Genomic DNA, 23,600 nt, shown 5'->3' with positions numbered 1-23,600 from the left:
GATTTATCTAGGAGTGGCTACGAGTCTGCTTCCAAGCACTTCGACCCAGCAGATCTGGAGGTGAACGTGGCTGGTAGATCCTTTCTGATCACTGGGTCCAACAGCGGCATTGGCAAGGCTGCAGCCAAGGAGATAGCACGGAGAGGTGAGGCAGGGCACCACCCCGGGCTCCAGGAAAGAGGAGTGGAAGGCAGATTTGGCTTCCAGCACAGATAAGGAGTGTGCAGCTCTCTGAAGTGAGGGGCCAGGCGGGATATTTTACAGAGCTCTTAGGGTTGGTTAAAGGATTAAGCCTGATCAGTGGTATGAAAACTGAAATAGTGAAATAATAAGTAGAGAAAATCTCCCAAGCTTCTCAGGTACACGTTTACCAATATTATCCGCCTATGCTATAATGTCATTTAAAGGTGTTACTGACAGATCAAGGTCTACACAAGGGTGGTGCAGTACAAATGGCAGCCTGGTGGAATGTGAACTGTGTGTGGAACTTAAAAATGTATCACGTGATGGGAAAAAACAGTTGGCTTTGCAAAGCTAGAGATGGAAGAGTACAAAAGAAGCAGTGTGTACTACTTGATCACGACAATAACAACCTGGAACTGGCACCCTGTAGCTGATCGTGTAACTTTTTTTTTACATTGTTATGTGTAAGCAAGGAGATGGTATGAACTGGAATTAGCTACTCTTTAAGGATAAAACTAATCCTGTTTAGGGCTGATAAAATAACTCCCCTTGTGCAAGAGTGACAGGGGTTTTGGCATGTAGAATATAAAGGAGGGGTTTGTGGTTCTCTTTGCCTGCTTAGGCTCTAGCAACTATTTTGTGAAGGAGAGTGGAGATTTGGTTAAATTAAACTAATTCAAAATTATTAACATTGAAGAGCCTTTGACTTAAAGATGTCCATCAATACCAGCATATGATTGATCTCAGGTTCACTCTACAGCCATTATACATAATAACCTTATTGCTTTGCCTGGTGACTGTTCTGCTTACAAATGGAGCTGCCCACCAGATTTTGCATAGAATCATATAGATTGGAAAAGACCACTAAAATGATCAAGTACAACTGTCAACCCATCACCATCATGCCCACTAAACCATGTTCCTCAGTGCCACATCTATACTTTTCTTGAACACCTCCAGGGATGGTGACTCCACCACGTCCATGGGCGGCCCCTTCCAGTGCCTGGCCACTCTTTCGGGGTAGGATTTTTTCCTAATACCCAACCTGAATCTCCCCTGGTGCAACTTAAGGCCATTACCTCCTGTCCTGTCACTAGTTACCTGGGAGAAGAGGTCGGCCCCCACTTTATTACAACCTCCCTTCAGGTAGTTGTAGAGAGTTATAAGGTCTCCCCAGAGCCACCTCTTTTCCCATTTAAATCCCAGTTCCCTCAGCCATTCCCCATAAGATTTGTGCTCCGGACCCTTCTCGACTTTGTTGCCCTTCTTTAGACACACTCCAGGGCCTCAATATCTTTCTTGTAGTGAGGGGCCCCAGACTGAACACAGTACTCAAGGTGCAGCCTCATCAGCGCAAAGTATAGAGAGACAGTCTCCTCTCTAGTCCTGCATGCTGTCAGACTGGGCAGGTACACATAGGGTTTGGTCATTATGTCTAAATTTGAGCCCAAAGAATAACCTTGGACTCAGACTTCTTGCCTGATGCTTTTCTAGGGCATGGCTATGCATATAAAGTTAAACTTACATAATCATTTAAGTCAGGAAGAAATTCCTGATCCCGTTCTTGCATGTGTTGCTCTGAAACTCCATGTCAGCTACTGGGACTCTGGATTTTGGTTGAATCTCTTTAAGTGCACTATAACAAGAAAATAAGGAGTTCACACTTGGCGAAAGAATGACCAGGTTACATTGGCTGCATCATATCTTTGTAAATAATGGCAGTCTTGATGATGTCTTCTCTAACCAAAGTTCAGCTCTTCTGTGAATCAATGTCATATTGGTGTAGTGAGCAAACCTTGGCAGGCAGCGAAGTACCACACAGTTGTTTGCTCACTTCACGCTTCCTCCCACAGTAGGATGAGGGAGGGGGAAATGAAGAATAAAAGTGAGGAAAGCTTGTGAGACCAGATGCAATTAAAAAAAAAGTTTAATGTGTGATGGAGAAGTTAAATAAGAGACAAAGAAAATGAAACAAGTGATGCAAAAGCAATCACTCACCAACTCCCACGGGTAGACTGATGCCCAGCCAGTTCCTGAGCAAAAGATGGCTAACTCCTAAAGCCCCTTCACTTCCACTTTATTACCGAGCATGATGATATGTGGCATGGAATATCTCTTTGTTCAGCTGAGATCAGCTGTCCCAGCTGTGTCCCCACCCAACCTCTTGTGCACCCTCTGATCTATTCACTGGAAGGCCAAAGTGAGAGACAAGGCCTTGGCACTGTGCAAACGCTGTTCAGCAAAGGATAAGAAATTAGTGTTTTACTAGCATTGTTTCAGTCACAAATCTAAAGCACAGCATCATGTGAGCCACTATGAAGAAAATTAATTCCATCCCAGCCAGACCCAGTACTATGCTTACTACAGATTTAGGCTTTCCTATATGTGTTGTGAATTGCTGTTCAGGTTTGATGCAGTCTTGTCCCAGTCCCCCGTGTTGTTTAAATTCAGATAATTTTAGATCTTCACCATGAAAGACATATTTAAATGCTTTTCCTAGCCCATTGCACCAAAACTGCTCTCTCTTCCTGGCAGCAAGAAAACATTCGTATTCAGAGCCCTTCAAACCCACCTTTGTGACCATTCCATGTTCCCAATCAGCTTGAAGGCTAGCCACCTCCTCTGTGTGTTTTCTTTATACAAGTATAGTATATAGTACTTGTGCAGTCCCTTGTGCTTTGGGAAGAGCTCTTTAAACATCTGCACATCCTCAACTGCCTTAAGATCTCTCATTAAAGCCCTCCTTTGTGCAGTGAAGCCTACAGTCACTGAGAGAATGGCCTGACAGATGAGCACTGGAAACTGCCTGTTGTGATGCTTGTCTGTTCTCTCACTCATGAAATCTAGTCTCACCGAGGCAAAGATTGTCTTTCATTCTGATCTGTATATGCTTAGTGCCCAACTATGCAGGGTCCCTTCCATGCACAGTGCATGTGTAGCACAACCTCAAGGCTTGTTGCCTTCATCAGCTGCAGGCCTGGTATGCTTGCTCTAATTGTAGTCAGTGGAAAAACTTCTCTCAGAGACAATTGGACGTTCAGAGCCCAAAGTGGGCTGTGCAGAACATGGATGTGTGATTGCTCTATCCCTAGAATAGTTTTGGTGTCTTCCATTTGGGTTCTGATTGTTTTCATCATTGCTCCTTTGGGATTACATTGCTTAACCCTTCTAATAGTGGACTGCTAGCAACCCCAAAAGCACCTTTAAGAGTAGATTAATCTAAGGAGTACATATGTTCTTGTAACTGAGATTAACAAATTTCTTGTAATGATTCAGGAATACAAATCATAAAAATAAGAGTGATGTCTGCTTATATTTCAGTCTTGTTTTTGAAGGTTCTCATTAATGTGGCTAATATATTAAGGCATGATACATATCCAGTCCTTTGAGAAGACCCTTGTCCTGAGTATTCGTTCCATAGAAGAGGTGGTTGGAAGGTACCTAAAGGCCATCTTGCCCAGCATCCCACATGAAGCAAGACTTTTGCCATCACTAGATCAATTTGGCCATTGCTTTGTCTAGCTTGATCTTGAAACCCCCTGATTTCCATTCTGTTGAACTTCTACCACCTCTCACAGCAGGATGATCTATCCTCATGAAAACCTTTTTCGTAACGCCTGTCCTGAACCTTTCAGGCTGCAGTTTGTGCCCGTGGTCCTTGTCATATCATCTGCCACTGCTGAGAAGAATTCTGATACCTACCGTCTTTTATTCCATTTTCACAGAACAATTCCAGTCACTTGTGTCACTTGTCTTTCTAAGACATGCCAAAACAAACATTCATGAGATAGACATCTTAGCTTTGATTTCCAGTGCAGCCCTGTTGTTTCATTAACACGAAATGTGCTGTGCAAACTTGATAGAAAATAGTTTGAGTTAATAGTTGAGAAAATAGTTGAGTGCTTGAACTACGGTGGCCTTCTCCATACACACTGCCTTGCCTGGGAACCCTAGTACGTTTTGTTGTACATCTGCTTATTGTGTCCTGAGTGTTTTGTTGAAATACTTTTAATAGACTGTTGTCCTTTAATAGACCATGTCTGAATTCTTGGTGTCTGGTTTACTAGGTGGCAGTGCTGAGTCTGTGTCTTCTGGGGAGCATTTGTCCCTAGGAGTGGCTGTAGGCTGGTGAACCTGGGACTGTGAGGTGCTGCGGCTTTGACCTGCATCCTACTCCCAGCTCTTCATCAAGTGGTGCGAGAGCCCTGGGACCTGCACAGACCACAGCTATGGCAGCACTGATGAAAAGCCGCTGCTCAGCTCTTGACAGCAGAGCAATGGGACTGTGGACTGTACACTGCCCAGGAGTGCTCTGACTGCTGGGAAATCCCCACAGGATTTCAGTGATCATAACCAGCTTACCAGGGTGGCCACTGCTACCGGCATGCTACAGATTTCTCACAGATGGGAAGCAGTCACAGAAGGTTTCTCATTCCTTCTGACTTGTATCAAAAACTAACCCCAGACAAGAACTGCAAATTGGAAATCACTTTCTGGCTCTTTCTCTTTGCTGATTTCCCCCTGCCCCCCAACATATTTAGTAATTAATTGTCAAATGTGTTTCTTGTTAAAATCCACGAGGTGGCACAGTTCACCTGGTTTGCCGCAACAAGGAACGAGCTGAGGATGCCAAAGGAGAAATAGTGACAGAAACTGACAATCAGGTAATTTTTTTGTTGTTATGTTTTGTGATGTCCTACCTACTTTTCCTTACTACAATGCTGAGGATTTTAAAAGTTAATTCATTGCAATGCTCTTGCAACGGCATTTATGAGTTTGCAGCATTGGAGTTGGAGGTTTTCTGAATATGAATAACATGCTCTTGATTTGCTAAGGATGTCTTTCCTGCTTTACGTATGTGGTCCTAGTTTTATTCTTACAGACTTTTCTTTTTCTTACAGTATCTCTTCCTTATCTCCTGCTTTCTGTTAGAGATTCTTTTTGCTTCTGCATATATCAGTCTACAATACACCTCCGTAGCTGTCAGTGTTGCTTTGGCAATTATTGTAGAGAAGTGGAGCTTGTGGAGAAGTGTAGCCAGTATCTTTGTACCTTGGATGAAGATCTGTACTCATTTTAAGCAGCGCCTTGGCTCTTAAACGCAGTATTTTGATTCCAGTAGTAGTTTTTAATGTGTGTCAAAAATCATGAAGACTTTTTATGGTTAGAGATACCACGTTGACTAAATTTACGCTCTTCGGTTTCAGCTCCCAAGTGTGGCACTTCTGCTCGTTAATGGAGGTGAATTAGATCAGTCCTTGTGTAGAAGTACTCTCTAACTGTCTAGAAAAGCATGATCCCCTGACAATAGTAAGATACAGTTATGAAAGGACTGGTGATTATTGGTGTTAGTTTCTTTTCTAGCTGCAGTCAGACAGCCTGGGCAGAGGGGTGAGTTTGATGACATCTGAAGGTTCCTTCACGTTCTGTGTTCTATCATTTGGTGAAACAAACCTCAAGGCAAATAGTATTCTTCCTCAAAAAGCAGCACATCTATTGCATACTGAGTTTTGGTAGGCTACAAACCTGTTGTTTCTCTAGTCGTGAAAGAATATGAGGGCACTGTAGAACTTGTGTATGGCCAGGGGTCCTGGGCACTTGTATAGAAGGGAGCATTTGTTAAAGTGTTGTATGAGCTGTACAAGGACACGTGCCTGCACTGGAAGGAGTCATTTCTATAAGGAGTCCACAAGAACATCCTTCTTTCTAAGTAGCCATTCAGAAGCAATCCAGGGAGATAATAAAATACTTTATCTGCAACTTGACAAGTTACATGCAGACCTAACTTGCTCTTCCTGATTATCTGGACAGAGATCCTGCTGTAATATGTGCCAAGATTTGTTTCCAGTTTCCACAGCAAAACATGCCAGGGTTCAATGCTGAGAAGAGTTATTCTTTGGCAGGCACCTGCAGCTTCACCTGGGAACTAGGAAGGTCTCCTGATTTTCTAAATAGATCTGCTCATGGAGATTAGATCTCACTTTGAAAATGACTTTGCTACCGTCAAGGACTTTTATAGAGAACTGATCTGTGAATTCTTTTTCTGAGCCAGTATGACAGTCTTCAACAGATAAGTGTTGTTTTAGGTCTTTTTCAGTCTCTGAAATCACTTGTAATATTGAACATCTGCCCCCAAATCTCCTACTCTTCTGTTCCAGTAGTTAGTTGTAGTAGCTGTAGAAGTAGAAGGCTTTTAGAGAGGTATCTGGTTAGAACCTAAAGAAGTGTCAAGTTTTTTTGGTGAGAAATGAGCATTATGATGAGAAAATTCTGACTATTCCAAATGAGGAGCTGAAATCCAGTGGTTAAAGAAAGTCAAGTGTTTTTATCTCCAAGGAGGCAGAATTGTAGATTGGGAATGATGCCCTCTAATTTTCCCAGCTTCTTCACTTATCTCTTTTGCTTCTGTAATGAGTATTTAAAGAAACAATTTGAAAAAAAAAGAGGAGGTCTTTTAATGATTATTTGTTGTTTTGCAGGGGAACACATCCTCTGCATAATTTTCTTAGAATTGCCTTTCGTGGGGTACATCAGAAGAACTAAGCACTGTGCAGGGGAAGAGTAGGATTTGCAGTACCTTCTGTATGCTGATAAGTGCTACTATACTTACACTAGGTAGAATAGACATTTACAAAAGCAAGAGAATTGCCTTTAACAAGGATTAAAAGCTTTTAGATGTTTTGGAGAGAGGAAATATTTTAGCTTTAGTGGGTCGGAAGATTATAACTTTGCTCTCCTGTCAAGCTTTTCCTTTTTTATTTTACTGCATTCATATCCTTGCCTGCAGCATTTCAAAACGTGGGTCGACTGAAAGGGACTTGGCAATTCATGCAGCACTTAGTGTGGAAAGGGTTTGCAGAAAGCACTCAGCACTGCTTAATAATATTTGCATGGGCACAGCAATGTACCTGAAGGTGTGCCCTTCTGCCATGCTCCAGAGGAACAATACATGGGTGCTGTGCTGCAGGGAGTGAGTGCACTGCCTGGGGCAGTGCACAATGGGGTCCTCATCAGCTGGGCTCTCCTGTGGTCAGGGTGCTGGGCTGCCAGATGAAGCATCTGCTGGAAATGGAGCAAGCTGCATAGCCTTAGGGGGAAGAAGCAGGAGGCAGACGGGGTCTTTGCAAAGAGCAGAAGAGCACAAATCCCCCTTACGTGGAAGGATGGACAGCAAGGGCCTATCCTCAAATAAGTAAATGGATAGAGACTCCTAAGATGGGGAAGACTGGGCGCTTGTGGATGCTGGCAGTAGAAGACAGGATTGTTCATGGAATCATAGAATCATAGAATGGCCTGGGTTGAAAAGGACCTCAAAGATCATCGAGTTTCAACCCCCCTGCTGAGTGCGGGGTCGCCAACCGCTAGACCAGGCTGCCCAGAGCCACGTCCAGCCTTGCCTTGAAAAATTCTCAGCCTGCAGATGTGCATGTACAGGATAGCTATAGTGCCATGGTAACAGATGGGGAAGAACAAGCTCTGTCAGGGGAGGCTTTGAAGCTGGCTGAGCCTGAACAGTTGCTGGCAGCAGGAGGAGGAAGGGTGGGTGAAAATGGCTGGAGGCTCCCTCCTGTGGGGGATGGAGGCATCTGCCTGCCGTCTCGGCTTGATGTCTTGAGAGATTTGTCACTTGCTGATGTGGTTTGAACTGGTGGACAGTAAGAGAGGTAGAAAACTGTTTGGGCCATTAGGCTCAGAAAGTAGCAGTCAACAATACAGAGCTGATCTGATGAGCAGTTATTAGTGGCATCCCTCATGGGTCAATACTGGGGCAAGAGTTTAATGCCTCTATTAACAATCTGGACAATGGGATAATCTTTGTCAGATTGCAGTTAACCTCAAATTGTGAGGAGCTGGAGTGTAAAGGTGTGATTCAGAGAAACTTAACAGGTGGGAAAATTGGCAGACATGAACCTCATCAAGTTCACCAAGAGAAATCCTGCCCAGGGGTGCAGTAATCCTACAGAGTAGTATGGCCTGGGACTGGCTGGCTGGAAAACAGCTTTACAGAAAAGGGCTTGGGATTGATGAGGTGACCCTGAACAGGCAGTGTGCCCTGAGGCAAGGAATGCCAGGTGCACCCTGGGCTGTATGAACAAGTGTAGCCAGCAGGCTGAGAGAAATGCTGAGCCCTTGTGAGACCACAGCAGGAGAGCCATGTCCAGTTTGGGCTCCTGGAATGAAGAAGTCTTTGATGTCCGGGAGCAAGGCTAGACTGCTATAGTTAGAAAGGAACTGAGATGTGTGTGGGGAAGAGATTGAAAGGGTTGGTTTCGTTCAGTGTTAAGAAGAGAAGGCTGAGGTCTACAGCCTTATTACTGTGGTACACAGCTTGCAAACCTCAGTGTCAGCTGGGTTCTACCTTACAGTGCATCCATGCTATACGATGTAGCACTGCTTCAGCAGTGCATGAAACAGATGGACTTTCTGTGCCAGACTGCCAGGCAGAGGTGAAAGCTGGGGTCCATTCAACCACACATTAAGCATAACAGGGTCATGACTCAGGAGCAGGTGAATCAAATGACAAAAGGTGTTTCAAGGAAAATATTTTGATTTCCCAGTTTTGCTTCTTAGCCATAAGTGTTTCACATATGTTCTGTAGATAATATTTTTTCATACGACTAGAATAGCTTTTCAACTAGACAGGCCTTAACAGTGAACAGGACCTATTCGCCATCCATGTTGATTGTAACTTACTTTTCTTCATTTAGAATATCTTCTTGCATATTGTGGATATTTCTAACCCCAAAGAAATCTGGATGTTTGCTGAAAAGTTCAAAAATGAACATAAATTGAATGTGTTGGTAAGTCTGCATTCATAAATCACGTGTCTGTCTTTGGAGTGCCCATCCTGTGAGCTTATCCAACAGACGGTTCATCTAATAACTGTGTGGCCTTCAGGTTGCATATTCAGGCTACGCATATTTCCCTAAACAAAAATACGGCAGAGAATGATGCCTCCCTCATGTAGCCCAGCCTGCCATTGGCAGGATGCCTTCCAATAGATCAGAGCCCGGGGCTCCATCCAGCCTGGCCTTGAACACCTCCAGGGACAGGGCATCCACAGCTTCTCTGGGCAGCCTGTTTCAGTTCCTTACCACCCTCACAGCAAAGAATTTCTTCCTAATATCTAACCTAAATTTCCCCTCTTTTAGTTTAAAGCCATTACTTCTCGTAGTCCTTGAAGCCTTCTCGTCTCCAGGCTGAAGAACCCCAGCTCTCTCAGCCTGTCTTCACAGGAGAGGTGCTACAGAGGGTGAATTTTCCCTAGTACAGAAATCTCTAATGGAGAGTACATCACCACATAGCACCAATGGGATCTCTCAGATGAGACTAACATACTACACTGCATATTTGTCGTAATATCTGTGCTCTGCAACTTGCATATTACTTCTGTGAGAAAAGATTTGAAGACATGGAGAAAGGCACTAAGATGGCTGGCTCTTAGTACCAATCCACTTCTCTGAAGATCCTTTCTTTGTGAAAAAAAATTTACAGTTATTGACAGAGTCATTTTACTTGGAAAAGTGTGATTTATAGAAACATTTTGTAGCATTGTGTTGTTGTGCCAAAACACATCAAACTATCATGGGTCGCCTATCTGTTTAGTTTTGTTTGTGGACATTTGTCTAGATTGTTTTTGTTTACAGGAGTTATTTTACAGATTAACAATGCAGGGTGTATGGTGAACAACAGAGAATTAACTGAAGATGGACTTGAGAAAAACTTTGCAACAAACACCTTGGGTGAGTACTGGGGGCCTAATTCTGAAAAAGGATATGCTTGAAGTGTGTATTTACAGCTGGGTTCATGAGGTGCGTCCTCCTGCTCAAAGAGGGATCGTACTATTGCTATGTCAGGGAAGGAGTAGGAAAGGAAAAGAAAAAATATTGCAGCTTGTGTGGAGTGTCCTATTTGAATTTCTTCATTTTTCAGCTTTTGTTGTATCAGTACCCTTATTTATTGTAGCAGCAGTGAGCAAATGCAGATAAGGCTTAATTAAATTGCTTCTGAAATCTGATAGGAAACTTTGTTCCAAGCAGTGCTGCTAATGATAGCCTGTGTAATCAGTGTGCTCCTGTGTCTTGTTTGGAGCTCCGAGGACATTCATATGTTTCAGTAGGCCTGAGCAGTCCTATTCCAGGTGATGGAGGCATATCGTACAGGAAGGCTGTACCTTCTGTAGTACCCTGGGCACTCTCAAACAGACACAACTCCTAGTCAAGTGATTGAGCAGTTCTGGGTAGGCCTGTGCACCCCACATATAAGGGGCATATCTGATGAACTGCATGGTGGGGCTACCAGAGGGTTAAATTAAGGGAAACGAGGAAGAAAGAGATGAGGACAAGCAGAGAAGATGGTAAGCAAAGTGAAAGGTTCCCCCATAAGAGCCATGGAAAAGATGTGAACACACAGGAAGCCAGCAGTGAGAAAAGCTGTGTGCTGCCCCTGATGTATGGAGAGCTGAAAGCTGCTCCTCTTGCAAGGAGAGGTGTGGTGCCTGCATCTGCCAGCAGCCCTGTCCCTCTCTTTTCCCTTCACGCAAGTATGTGGCTGTACAAAGGGACTGTTTTTAACATATTCAGAAGTGGCACATTAAGGAGGAGCTGTGGTGCTTTGTTTCTGTGTTTTCCTCCTGTTCATCGATATCTGGGATGAGGAAGAAGGGAACTTAGACTATTAAGATGGGGCATCTGCAGATTCCATTCAGTGCATGGAAACCCTTGTTTGGTTTTATTCTTAGCTTTGTTCTTGAATAGCTTCCTTAACTCCTATTTACTTCTGAAAACTAACGTTTTGGGGTATAAATATCTCGTGCTTAGCTGATATTGCACACACACGTTTTTCTGCAAGTCTGACTGCATTGAAGTGACAACTAAAAATTCAAGTATAAACACACAGTTTCCTTTTCTTCAAATTGATCTTCCAGTAGCACTCTTCTGTTTCTTGTGTCAGAATTCAAAATGAGTTTTACTTTGCCATCAAATTTCCCCTGGCTGTAGAAGTAGAAGAGCTTCCACCATGAGAAATGTATTCCCCTCGTCATCTTTCAGACAAAAATCCAGCAATGTGCAAAGATGCAGTTCATCTGGAGAGGAGCAGAGTGAAGCAAATACAACAGTTTGAACATGAAAGCATCTATTTGTGTAGTTTTAAGCACCGAGGAAATGAATTGCTGGGGAGCTGTGCTAGTGCATCACTCGAATCAGATTTTATCACGCAAGTACAAGCAGCAAGTTCTGCTTTCCCAGCTGTAAATCAGCCTCACTGGAAATATACAGCAGGATAAAGCTGCACCAATATGGTAGAGGAAGCTGAATTATGATTGCGCTGAACTAGGAAAGTGCCTGTATTATCTTCTGCCAATGTTATGTATAGACCTTCTTTATTCATTTGTGTGCCACTTGTTGCTTGAGTGCCCAAGAAGGTCAGGGAGGTGACTACACATTTGAGCAGATGAGGTAAAGCAGGTAAGTCATCGTCTGCTGTCCAACTTCTGCAGAGTTCAGAGAAGGAGTGGGTTGTTTGCCTAGGCTGGTTCTCTTGGCAACAGTAAGGATTAATTTTTGAAGCTTTAGAATAGAGTGGGACTTGGCTGATGTGGAAGAGGCTGTTTGTGCAAGGGAGCGCGTCTGTGCTTGCTCGTCAGGCACACATGGAGGACCAATGATATCAATAGTGCAGGTGTTTTTCTTCAAAGTCAGAGATGAGATAATAAATCATTCCTGTCGGAGTCACAGTAGAAGAAAGTGGTATGGAAAAATGCGTGTCAGAGTAGATGCTATGTTAAATCATTTCCCTGAGTGCAGTGTACCTTTGGGCATGCTTTACTTTGGAGTAATTATTTCTCAGTAACTCAATATTATTAATACTTTTTTTTTTTTTCAGAACTTCACATGCAGAGCGTTCCTTTCATCCTTCTTTGACTATTTGTTTCTACCCTGAATCTTAGCTCGGGTCTAATAAAGGAATGTGTAGGTTGCAGCTATCTAAGAATGCAAGAATTAACTATAAAATGCTTTAAATACAGAGCATAGTCTGTGAGTTCTGTATCTGATATCTGATTAACGTTTACATAAGCTCTAGAATTGCTCATTTAGGTGTCTAAAATGCTGTGAAGCTTTTAAATCCAGGCTGTGGGTATTTTCCTCTTGACTGATTTGTTAGTGTGTTTTCAAATATTTCGCATAATGGGTGTTGGAGTTCAGTTCTAATGGATCATCCTTTCTTGGGCAGAGTGGGCAAAAATGAATGCATAAGCTCTCCGATAGCTAAGATGAATATGTAAAAAAAAATAGTGCTGGTTAAAATAGAAAATAAACCTCCTTTAACGTGACACACCACAGACTGGATAATTGAGGACAGTTCACTGCAACAGGAGGTACAGACACCTTTCTGGTGTTTCAGCCCTGCAGAAAAGGACTGGGGGGTCCTGAGGGACAAAAAACTGGACATGAGCCAGCAGGGTGCACTTGCAGCCTGGAAGGCCAACAGTATCCTGGGCTGCATCAACAGAGGGGTGGCAGTGGGGAGAGGGAGGGGATTGTCCTCTGCTCTGCCGCCATGAGGCCCCTTCTGGAGTACTGTGTCCAGGCGTGGGACCTCCAACACAGGAGGGATGTGGAGCTGTTGAAGTGGATCCATAGGAGGGCCACAAAGATGATCAGAGGACTGGAGCACCTCTCCTGTGAAGAAAGGCCGAGGGAGTTGGGCTTGTTCAGCTTGGAGAAGAGAAGGCTGTGGGGAAACCTCATTGTGGTCTTCCAATTCTTAAAGGGAGCTTACAAGCAGGAGGGGGACTGACCTTTTAAAAGATCTGACAGTGACAGGGGGACAAAGGGAATGGCTTTAAACTAAAAGAGGAGAGATTTAGGTTAGATGTTGGGAAGAAATTCTTCACTATGAGGGCGGTGAGGCACTGGCCCAGAGAAGCCATGGATGCCCCATCCCTAGAGGTGCTCAAGGCCAGGTTGGATGGGGCCTGGGCTGCCTGGGCTGGTGGGTGGCACTGCCCACGGCAGGGAGTTGGAACTGGATGATCTTTAAGGTCTCTTCCAACGTAAATCATTCTGTGGTTCTACAGTTAGACAGGTGGGAGAAGTTTATGAGAATGCCAAGTGCAGGTTGATGGTTCAGGCTTGAAAGTTCTCCCACTCCAAAGACCATTCAAACCAACAGTATTCAGTCATTTTGGAAAAAAACTATCAGTCTTGGCAGGCAAGTAGCGGCAACAGAAATCTGTTCCTGTTGGAAATAAACTGAGCTAGAAATTTAGCTGGAACAGTCCCTGTTTCTCTGTTTCACTGTCCTCCTCTCTTTACTTTCACTCAAAACTCTTCTTGCTTGACACGGAGAGGTAGCATATACATTACATTTTATTGCTACTTAACAGCCAAGGGAATGCTAAAACGCACTCAGAGGTAAATAAGTGATGCTCCCAGTGTGCGTGTCTTTCTCCATCTAATGAAACCTCCTGTGCTCTCTTGTTGCAATAATAAAGCTGTATACGGTTACTCTGTGTGCAAGAAGAGGTAGGGCCAGAGGAAATAAGATGTTAGGGCAATAAGAAGTAAGATGCACAGCCCATCTATGACAAGTTGCCTAACCTGAACGAATGCTTTTCAGTCTCTTCCCTCTGCATAAACCATACCTAACTGGGTCTCGGATGAGCCGGCATTGCCTGGTGGACTGTGTTCTGAACTACTTGGAGGTCAGGCAGCTTGGATGGCAGCTGTCGGTCTGCCGTGAGGTCAGTGCTTGATCTTTGCAGACAGCCTTAGTGTGAAAGAGACTGTGATACCAATTTACTTTTACGGAGTTTTAAGACTTAGAGATGAGAGGTGCTACAAAAAAAGGTAGTCAAATGTAGTTGTAAATCTCCTAGCTGTACTGAATTCTAGGTTCCCAGGACACAGAGGAACCTTTATTGAGCTGAGCTTTGTAATTCAAGGGAAATGTGGACCTTTGTTTTGTCTTTCATGTTCATTAGCTCTTCCCATACACTCTCAGTTATTGCCTAGTGTGGTGGAATTGCCCCTCAGAGAGAGCACACTAAAATCCTCATTCCTGATCTGATACTCAGGAAACAGGCTCAGAGATGTTTCTCATTTGAAACTGTATAAATTGAAGGCTTGAAAAGATAACCAGGTCAAGGAAGAATGTCAGCTTGTGCTTTTTTTTTTCTCCTGTCTTTTAAGCCTCGGACATAGGAAAAGCAAGCCAATTTATTTAACTCATTTTTACCAGATGAGTGAGCCATTGAAATCTGTACTATAAAACTTTGTTCCCACTTTTTTGCACAGTTGAAATAGCACTGTTCCTAATAATGCTGCAGAGCTCAGGAAGATGGAAAACTCCACCGAGTGTGGTGCTGGCTGCCTGCCCTTATCTGAATGTTAGCAGATTAAAAACCTCACCAACAATTTACCACTAATTGCCAGCTAGAACATCAAGCGAAAACTATTGTAGAATCCACCAACACACTTGGGCCTACATTAATTGCATCAAGAATTAATTTGATGTTATAAACAGGTAATGGCTTTACAGTATTACTTCTGTCGAAACAATAATTTTCTTTATAAGTCAATTTAAAGTATAGGTTTGAGGATCACTTTGAATCTGTAAAGCAGATAGAGGTATGTATTCTTGTACTATTACTATATGTGACATCTTGCTGATTTCCAAGTCTGAACTATACGAATCTTAAGGATTCTTCCATATTTTAGCAGGCTGAAGATAAGTTACAACACCAGCATTTTGGAAATCTGCCTTCACAGTGTTAGTTTATATTTTCTTTTAGGGCTGTTCTATGTTTTGCTTAAACTTCATGTTCTGTTACAGGAAGACTTGTAACCTTGTGTGGAAAGACCTGTGTCTAATACATTGTAGACTTCATCCCATTGCAGGGAGATGACAGCTTTCATTTCATTGATGTTGTTGTAGAGATAGTGAAGTGAATTAACTATTAGAAGAATGTGCAGAGCCACCTTCCAGCAAGACCTAGCAATAGTTTGCCACTGTTCCCTCAGCTTCTACTTCGGCTCACGTGAAACATGGCCTAATTTTATTTTGACGTCTGTGAAGCAGCCCAGGTGATTTTTGTAATATTTTTTGAACAACGTTGTGCATGATTTGAATGTTTATTTCCCTAACAGCTCCTCATTTCCTGCACTTTCATCACTGAGGTTTCTCTTTGTGGTTGTGAAACACTGCATTTCTGCTCATACAGTTTGACAGAGGAATTCACTGCATGGAGTTATAAATGGGTGTTATTAATTAGAACACAATATCAAATTACTCAACTCAGTTGAGAAGATCTCGGAGCAAGTGGAGTGACTGCACAACAGAACACATGGTGATTCAATTTGATTTTTTTTTTTTTTTGTACAAGCAAACATGAAACTTAAAGAAACATTAATGTGATCAGCACTTGGGAAGGAGTGTGCCTGAACAGAGTGTGTTCTATTTAAGTGCCACACTCATTGCTTTACTGGAATTACCGTGTGTAATGCACAGATTGACAAACTGTCTATCTATGAGGGCTGCTCCGAAAGTAATGCCTCCTATGTTATTTTGCTGGCCCACAATATCAGAGGTGGATGATGGTGGTATGGCAGTAGAGGGAGAAGCTTCCCATATTCCATTACATTTTGTTGCTGTGCAGCAGATGGCAGCAGAGGGAGCAGAGGCAGCCTGACAAAAAGACATCTGATATGGAAGTGTGTATGTGTCACTGAATTCCTCTATGTGGAAGAAATGGCACCCACTGACATTCATTGACACTTGCTGAGTGTTTGTGGAGGCCAAGCAGTGGATGTGAGCACAGTGAGATGATGGGTGGGGCATTTCAGCAGTGGCAACAGCTATGTGAAAGACAAGCCACATTCTGGATGGCCATGCACTGCTGTCACACCACACAATGAAGAGCATCTCTGTCAGCTCATCCACATGAATCAATGGATTATGACCAGTGAGCTGTGTACAGAGCTGAATATCGGCTTCAGTGTGTTGGAAACGGTGGTGGCAACGTTGGAATATTGCAAAGTTTGCACCAGATTGGTCCCTCAGATGCTCACATGGGGACAGAAATAACACCATATGCAAGTTTGTCGGGACCTATTGAACCAATATGAGGCTGAAAGTGACAGTTTCCTGGATCTTATAATTACCAGTGACGAGACGTGGCGTCAGAACAGCAGTCCATGGACTGGTGATGTGTGAATTCCCTATTGAAGAAAAAGTTCTAGAAGCAGTCCTCAGCAGGTAAAGTGGTGTGCACTGTCTTTTGAGATAGGAAAGGGGTGATTGTTCTAGGTTTCCTGGAACTCAGACAAACCATCAACTCTGGCCACTGCATCATGACATTGACTAAGCTGAAGGCTCAAACTTGCAGAGTCGGGCCAGAGAAGAAGATGACCTTTCCTTGGCAACACAGTAATGCCAGGCCCTGTACCAGCCTGAAGACCCACATATTGCCAGTCTTGGCTTGTACCACACCCTCTGATAGTCTGGATTTGTCACCTTCTGACTTCCATCTGTTTGGGCTGATGAAAGATGGACTTTGGGGGCAACGTTTTCTTAGTAACGATGCTGTCATAGCAGCTGTGAAACAGTGGGTCACTTCTGTTGGTGCCGATCTTACAAGTGTGGCATGCAGGCTTTTGTCCATTGCTGGCAAAAATGCACAGCTAATGGTGGTGTCTGTTGAAAAATAGTGTTTTGTAGCTGAGAATTTGCTCTATCAAATAGTGTTATTGTGCTCTTTTATCCGTTGTAGTTTCCATGGAAGTAGATAGGAGGCATTACTTTCAGAGTGAACTACATACCACGTGGCAGAGTTGTTAGTAATGGTGGAGTAGCCGTATCCTTATAGGAAAGATTTGAATTACAGGGTGTTGTACATGATTCCTTATTATGTGAGCTTAGCTTTAAGACATAAAACTTAGAGGAATTTTTACAAAGAAAACCAAATGTGGAGAGAGGATGTTTATCTTTAAAAGGGATTATGCAACAATCCCAGGAGCCTCTTTTACTCAGGAAAATGTGGCCAGCACGTTCTGTGTCAGACCGCATTACATGGAACAGGGCTGCAGCTTGTACAATAGGCTTTTCTAGCTGACTCTTCACCTCATCAGAGTTCAGTCAGGGCAATATGAAATCCTGGACATGTGGGTGACAGACTGGATGCTTAGTTACCTACTTCTGCATTCCTGCTGCTTCTAAAGCAAGCTCCCGTTTCATTTTGCTGGGCTCCTCTGTGGCACAGCAAATACTCCTTTTCAAAGGGTAGTGGTGTGTACCATCTCACTGCAAAAAAATGTGAAGAGACTGCTGCCCGAGTCATTCCAAGCAGCCTGCTCTTCTCCACGAGCACCCTGCAGACCTGTGCTAGAAACAGGCCTCAGTCCAGGCGAGCTGCTCAGACACAGACCTCCTACTTCCATTTGCTCTGTGTCCCAGTGGGCTCTTTGCACCTCCTCTGTCGGAGCTTCAGGCACTGGGGAATGGGCTCTGCATGGTGGCCTTAAGGCTGAGCAGCTCCATTTGCAGAGTATCTCATAGAGACAGGGGCGTGCTTTCTGCAGAATACCCTCAGTGCTATTGGCATTTCCTCACCTTCCAGAAAAAGTCTTCTCTGGTTTCTGGCAGAAACCCAATGGTCTTCAGTGGAAGGGTAGGATCACCAGGATACTCACTGCTTATTGCTGTTCCAGTGTAAGGAACATCACTGTTGATCATCATCTCTCCCTCCATGCCCCTTTGAGTTCCTTTTGGCCTTTTTAAGCAACAAAGAAACCTCAAATAAGCTACAGTCTGAACACAGTGCTAGTCAAGCATTAATCGCATTTGGAATGCTTATTTTAACTAAACTGTGGGGGAGGTGGTTTCTCTTTTAAAAGACAAAAATATTTTTTTGTGTCAAGGACATTACTAGAATGTTCATAGAATGGTAGAATAGCCTGGGTAGCAAGGGACCTTAAAGCTCACCAGTTCCAACCCTGTGCCGTGGGCAGTGCTCAGGCTGCCCAGGGCCCCATCCAGCCTGGCCTTGAACAATTCCAGGGATGGGGCACCCACAGCTTCTCTGGGCAGCTGTGCCAGTGCCTCATTGCCTTCTCAGTAACAAATTTCTTACTGATATCTAACCTAATTTTCCCCTTTTACTTTGAAGCCTTGTCCTATCGCTGTTGGACCGTGTAAAAGTCAGTCCATCTCCTGCTTATGAGCTCTTCAAGTACTGGAAGGAACGCTGTTGCAGTGCTCCTTTTGGAAAGGCAGATGTCCAGTATGTTGATACGAATAACCCATTATTAGCAAAAAAATAATCTGAATCTTGCTTTGATCTCCTTAAGTGAGGAGGGGAATTGTAGTCTCTTCTACCAAATTAGAACCTTGGTTTTCCTCAGAAAAAAAAAAAAAAAAAAGTACTAAAAATAAGAAATGTTCTCTTTTTTATTTTTATACTGCCCATGCCATTCTTGTTTTTGTAAGAGCTGTGGCAGGCAAAGCATTCATTTGCAGCTTACCCTTTTCCTTAGAAATCTGTTTCTGCATTACCGCATGCTGCAGTACAGCCGTGCTTGGCACAGTCTGTGCCACGAGGTGCGTGGCTGTGACAGGCGCCTGCACTGCCTGCATTTAGCACTGCTCCTATCTGCTTGAACACGACTCTCCAGCTATGTGCCAGCTTCTGCATGGGGAAAAATGCAGAGGTTTAAATTGATAATGATGCATTCCAACCGATAATGCGCCGTATTAATCTCCTTCTACTGAGTTTCTTGTCCGGGCTGTTTTGCCTGGCAGATCAGCCCATACAAACATGAATGTATAATATTTAAGTGTATTTTTTTTAGATACAAAGGTATTTGTTTCTGGACACTTAAGGGTGGGTCAGCAGTTGGTGAAATAATTCTTAGCAGAAGGGATGGAACACTTTGCTCTTGGTGCCTGGCACATCTGTGTGCGTTGGAGATGCTGCTGGAGGAGATTGGGATTGGAACAGGTCTTTGCACACTGCCTCAAAGTACATGAACAAATGGTTTAGTGGGCACAACGTCTGAACGCTTTGGCTGTGTGGGATTCAGTGAATTCTTAATACACTAGTGGAACAGAGGAGACAGTGGCTTTGCAGTTACTTTGTGGTTTTAAATAAACACACAAACTTCTGACAAGCTGTAGTTGCTATAAGCAGGATTTTTGGCATTGAACATTTCTCTCATCCAGCTGGAAAGCAAAACAAAACCCAGCGTTAATGAGGCAATCCTATTACATTTATCTTTGCATCCCCTTAGAACTAACAAACCAAACTGAAGCCTCTTGAAATCGTCCATTAATCTGCAGGACAGTAAAACCAAGCACTGCCATCGCTGGTGCATTGCAGCTCAGCCTTCAGGACACGCAGCGCCGTTAACTGAGACGTGCTGTTATTCTGCATTTGAAGAATCCATAGCAAATCAAATTTTAATCCAGACTCTGCTTGTACTGAATTGCAGCAGTCCCTGATGCGATCGCCATAGCCCTTGGCCTCTTGATGTCACTGGCTGCAGTCCCCCAAGGGGACACATGGGCTCTCACTGGCAGCTCCTTCACTTGTGTTTCCTGCTGCAGGCAGGCTGCACTCACTCTTCTGCCGCGCCTTCGTTTTAATCTGCTTGGGTTTTAAATATATCATGTGCAGATGGATGTCCCACTGATGCTACAGGGAAAAGGATGGCTGTTGTGACTGACGGGGGAGCCGAACAGTTTGTTCACCAGGCGTGTAACGCGTTTAACTGTGCTAGCATATTTATAAACACGCTGTATTTTAACTGGGTGATCTCATCGCCTCTGTGGAAGAGGGGTTATAAAGACACATGCTGAAGTCTTCATGTGTAGGGAAAAACATGGCCTCGGTGGCTCATGGAAAAAAACACGTTTATCTCTGAGATGGAGCTGTTGAACTGGAGCCATTTGTGGAGAGACAAGAGAGATGTGTTGTGCTTGATGCAGAAATGCTAGACTGAGTGGGGCTGGGCTCATCTCAAATTAAATGGAACTTGTAAAATACAGCTTTAAGTGGGGAAAAAATGTAAAAAAAAGTCTCTTGTAAGAGATAGAAACAAGCAAAAATCCTTGCTTTGCACTGGAGCGGGTGAAGCAGCACTAGGTGTGTCTGAATCAAACATGCCAGCAGATGAGCACTGCTTTAAATAACAAACTTTGCTGGTTATAGTAACAGCTGTGATGGAACGTATTTGTGCTGTTTGTACAAATGGTGCTAAATGAACACAAAGTGTGGAAAAACACATTTCAGTTTCTCCAAGTAAACCTAGCTCAGCCTTGGATACGCAATATGAGTATTTTCTCCCCCAGGGATTCCTTATTTTCTGACTTTTGTAACGCTGAGGATTTACAAGACAGTTCTGATGGAACACCTCTCCTACGAGGACAGGCTGAGAGAGCTGGGGCTGTTCAGCCTGGCGAAGAAAAGGCTGCGAGGAGACCTGAGAGCGGCCTGTCAGTATCTAAGGGGAGCTACAGACTTCAGCATGGTGTGTGGTGATAGAACAAGGGGAAATGGTTTCAAGCTCAAAGAGGGTAGATTTAGGTTAGATAGAAGGAAAAAATCTCCTACAGTGAGGGTGGTGAGGCACTGGCACAGGTTACCTTGAGTTGTGGTTGATGCCCCGTCCCTGGAAACTTTCAAGGTGAGGATGGATCAGGCCCTGGGCAACCTGATCCAGCTGTGGTGTCCCTGTTCACTGCAGGGGAGCTGGACTAGATGGCCTCCAGAGGTCCCTTCTAGCTCTAAGGATTCTATGTGCAGCAGAAATCTCCAGTGTTGGAGTACTCAGTGATATTTTTATCTTCTCACCGTGAAACCACTTGGAGGGGTCAATGAGTGCATATGAGAAGCATGGTTTGTTCATGGTTTGTTTTCTTGTTCATGGGCCAGCGTAGTTGCGTGTACGTATGATGCACACAGAGTGGAAATATTTTCCCTGTTTTTTCACTGGTGTCATCTCACTCCCCAAGGAAATCCATACCTCAGCCATGCAGCCTTCAGAGGCATGGCTGGAATGTAGGGAGCAGTTTTTTCTATAGGTAAGATAGACATAAAAGCCTGTAAAATAACAGATGTGCCTTTTGAGACAAGTCAAATAGGGATATTACAAGTAATGCAGCACCAAAATCATTGAACTCAGATGAAATTTCAGAAATAAAGGGACTTTGGTTACTGGGGGCAGGGAGAAAAGGAAGCTTTTGAAAAGAGAAGTTAATGTTCATGTCTGTCTGTCTTGTAGGTACGTACGTTCTGACAACTGCCCTGCTGCCCCTTCTGGAAAAAGAAGCTGACGCCAGAGTGGTAAGTTTGTGGTGCTGCTGGAAAGCAGTGTTTTACTGTTCTTTTCTTGCGGTTTGTGGCAGCATCTCTTTGCTTATGTTAGCAGTGCAGGGTTATTTATAATTCCATGAGCATCTCTAGTATCCTCTTGGATTTTGCCAGCAACAAGCTCCTTCTCCAGTTCTTGCCTGCTGCTCTGAACGCTTCATTGGAAAGCAGAGTAAAATACTTCCTTTGGAAACTTTCCTTTTTTCTTTCCCTGGGGCTAGTTATCTCCTGCAGTGTAGTGCAAAATACTAATAACAGCATAGGCTTAAAGACATTTATTGGTTTTGGTATTTGGTATTTAGAATAGGACAGCAAGTACATTTTTAACACGAAATTTCCCAAGTTCTATATAGTATCTCTTGTTTCTAATTAGCTTATATAAATGCTAAAGGTACAAATAGTGCTATTTTGCTATTTTCTTTCTCCCAATTACACTAAAAAAAGAAAAAAAAGACAATTCCCTGATGAAGTCAACACAATTTGGAATGAAAATCAGTTGTTTGTTTCATTCTTGAATTAATTCTTCCCCTGTATCTCCAGGTAAGCTCCACGTATGAGCACAAGCACAGTGGGGAATGGGCAGGGGAATCATGCTCCCAGGGACTTCAAAATGTGGCCTGAAGACCACATTGCATGCATGAGTAATGACACAGGGGAGTTGTCTGCTTTTTCATTCATTTGTTTTTCATTCATTTGCTTACAGGTAACTGTCTCTTCTGGGGGCATGCTAGTCCAAAAATTAAATATATCTGACTTGCAGTCAGGAAGTGGGACGTTTGATGGAGCTATGGTGTATGCTCAAAACAAGGTACAGCCCCAGCTTTGAAAACGAAGCCTAGCACCTGTTTGCTTGGTTACTTACACCAGCTGCTTTGCATAAAGCCTTCACACACACACATACGCATGCAAAGTTTGCTGTGGCTTTCCCATTGCATCCAGCCTGTTCAGAGATGCACAGACAGTAATCTTCTGTTGATGTCATGCACTTATAAGCGCATACCACCTTGCAGGGGGAGCGTGGCTTTCATTTGGTTTGATTTAAGTCTCAATGGGGAACGCTGTCTTTAGCTGACAATCCCTTTCTGCTTGCTTGCTTCTTCCCTACAGTCTGCAGCAAGCAGAAATGGTGAGTAAAAGCGTAATCCCTTTAAAAATAAGCTTGTGGGGATGGTGATCTTGATGGTGATCATGATGGTCTCTGACAAAATTACCCACTAAACCCAATCTGGGTGAGCAAGGATATTTTTCTGCTATACATATATGCCCTGATATAGCACATCTGGTGCAGTTTATTTCCCTGGGAACAAACTCTGTGGACAGGCTATCAGACTTGATCCTAATTTGGCTGTTCTTGCTCTATTCTAGAGACAGCAAGTTGTCTTGACAGAACAATGGGCAAAAACTCACAGAAGCATCCATTTCTCTGTCATGCACCCCGGCTGGGCAGACACTCCAGGTATCATCTGCTTGACACTCTAACTCCTATTTTTTTCCAGACTACTCTAAAAGCAAGCAGAAGAGAGACTTTCTGCTAAATTTCTATAGCAGGTGCAGTCATTTCTTGGCTCTGAACTGGTGCTTAGAGTAGTTTTGTACCCCCTTGGTAGTCCTATTCTGCACAATGTCTGCTATCTGTGTGGAGATGGAGAATAATAAAGGGCTGTGAATGGTTCCAGCCCCATGCAAATGCACAGAAAAGCCCCAGTGCTTTAAGCTAACCTCTTAGTTACATTTGTAAACACACGGAAACGGCTTCTGCCTCTGCCAGCGCCAACATGCAGATGTTGTAAGTTTTCAAGGATGTACAGGAAAAACGAGCATGCACCATGTGCATGCCTTGTTCCTCTGCTCTTCCTCTAAACATTTACAGCCGTCAAGAAGCAGTGTGTTTGGCTAGACAGCTCTGTCTGAGCTGCAGCTGTTACTTACTGACTGGCTCAGCAGGAGGGCCAGCATGCGGGTTGTGTTCTGCGATATGTTCCCAGCCCCTCACACCCCAGCTTGGTCTGCAGACTAGCAATCAAATATCTGTGGTTTTTTTGTTTTT

The 23,600-nt window shown here is 43.7% G+C and overlaps 1 protein-coding gene across 5 annotated transcripts in view; it reads left to right on the top strand.

The window, feature by feature from the left end:
• The window catches only part of DHRS12 (dehydrogenase/reductase 12), a 34,325-nt gene that overhangs the window by 634 nt on the left and 10,091 nt on the right, over window positions 1-23,600 (top strand). For 2 of the 5 annotated variants that reach the window (XR_002432759.1, XM_021376760.1), the window contains exons 2-9: window positions 12-145; window positions 4,765-4,847; window positions 8,892-8,984; window positions 9,845-9,926; window positions 20,533-20,676; window positions 21,465-21,526; window positions 22,257-22,361; window positions 22,919-23,009. Coding sequence is in view for 4 of the 5 variants with exons in the window: in XM_021376760.1 (XP_021232435.1) it covers window positions 12-145; window positions 4,765-4,847; window positions 8,892-8,984; window positions 9,845-9,926; window positions 20,533-20,676; window positions 21,465-21,526; window positions 22,257-22,361; window positions 22,919-23,009 (794 nt within the window). In the remaining variant the exon portion in view is untranslated. The remainder of the gene's footprint in view (window positions 1-11; window positions 146-4,764; window positions 4,848-8,891; window positions 8,985-9,844; window positions 9,927-20,532; window positions 20,677-21,464; window positions 21,527-22,256; window positions 22,362-22,918; window positions 23,010-23,600) is intronic. The other 3 variants (XM_021376771.1, XM_021376780.1, XM_021376787.1) reach the window with 3 other exon arrangements.

The sequence above is a fragment of the Numida meleagris genome, chromosome 1 (assembly GCF_002078875.1).
Source record: "Numida meleagris isolate 19003 breed g44 Domestic line chromosome 1, NumMel1.0, whole genome shotgun sequence".
Lineage (NCBI taxonomy): Eukaryota > Metazoa > Chordata > Aves > Galliformes > Numididae > Numida > Numida meleagris.
This window is presented reverse-complemented; position numbering and strand designations above follow the sequence as displayed.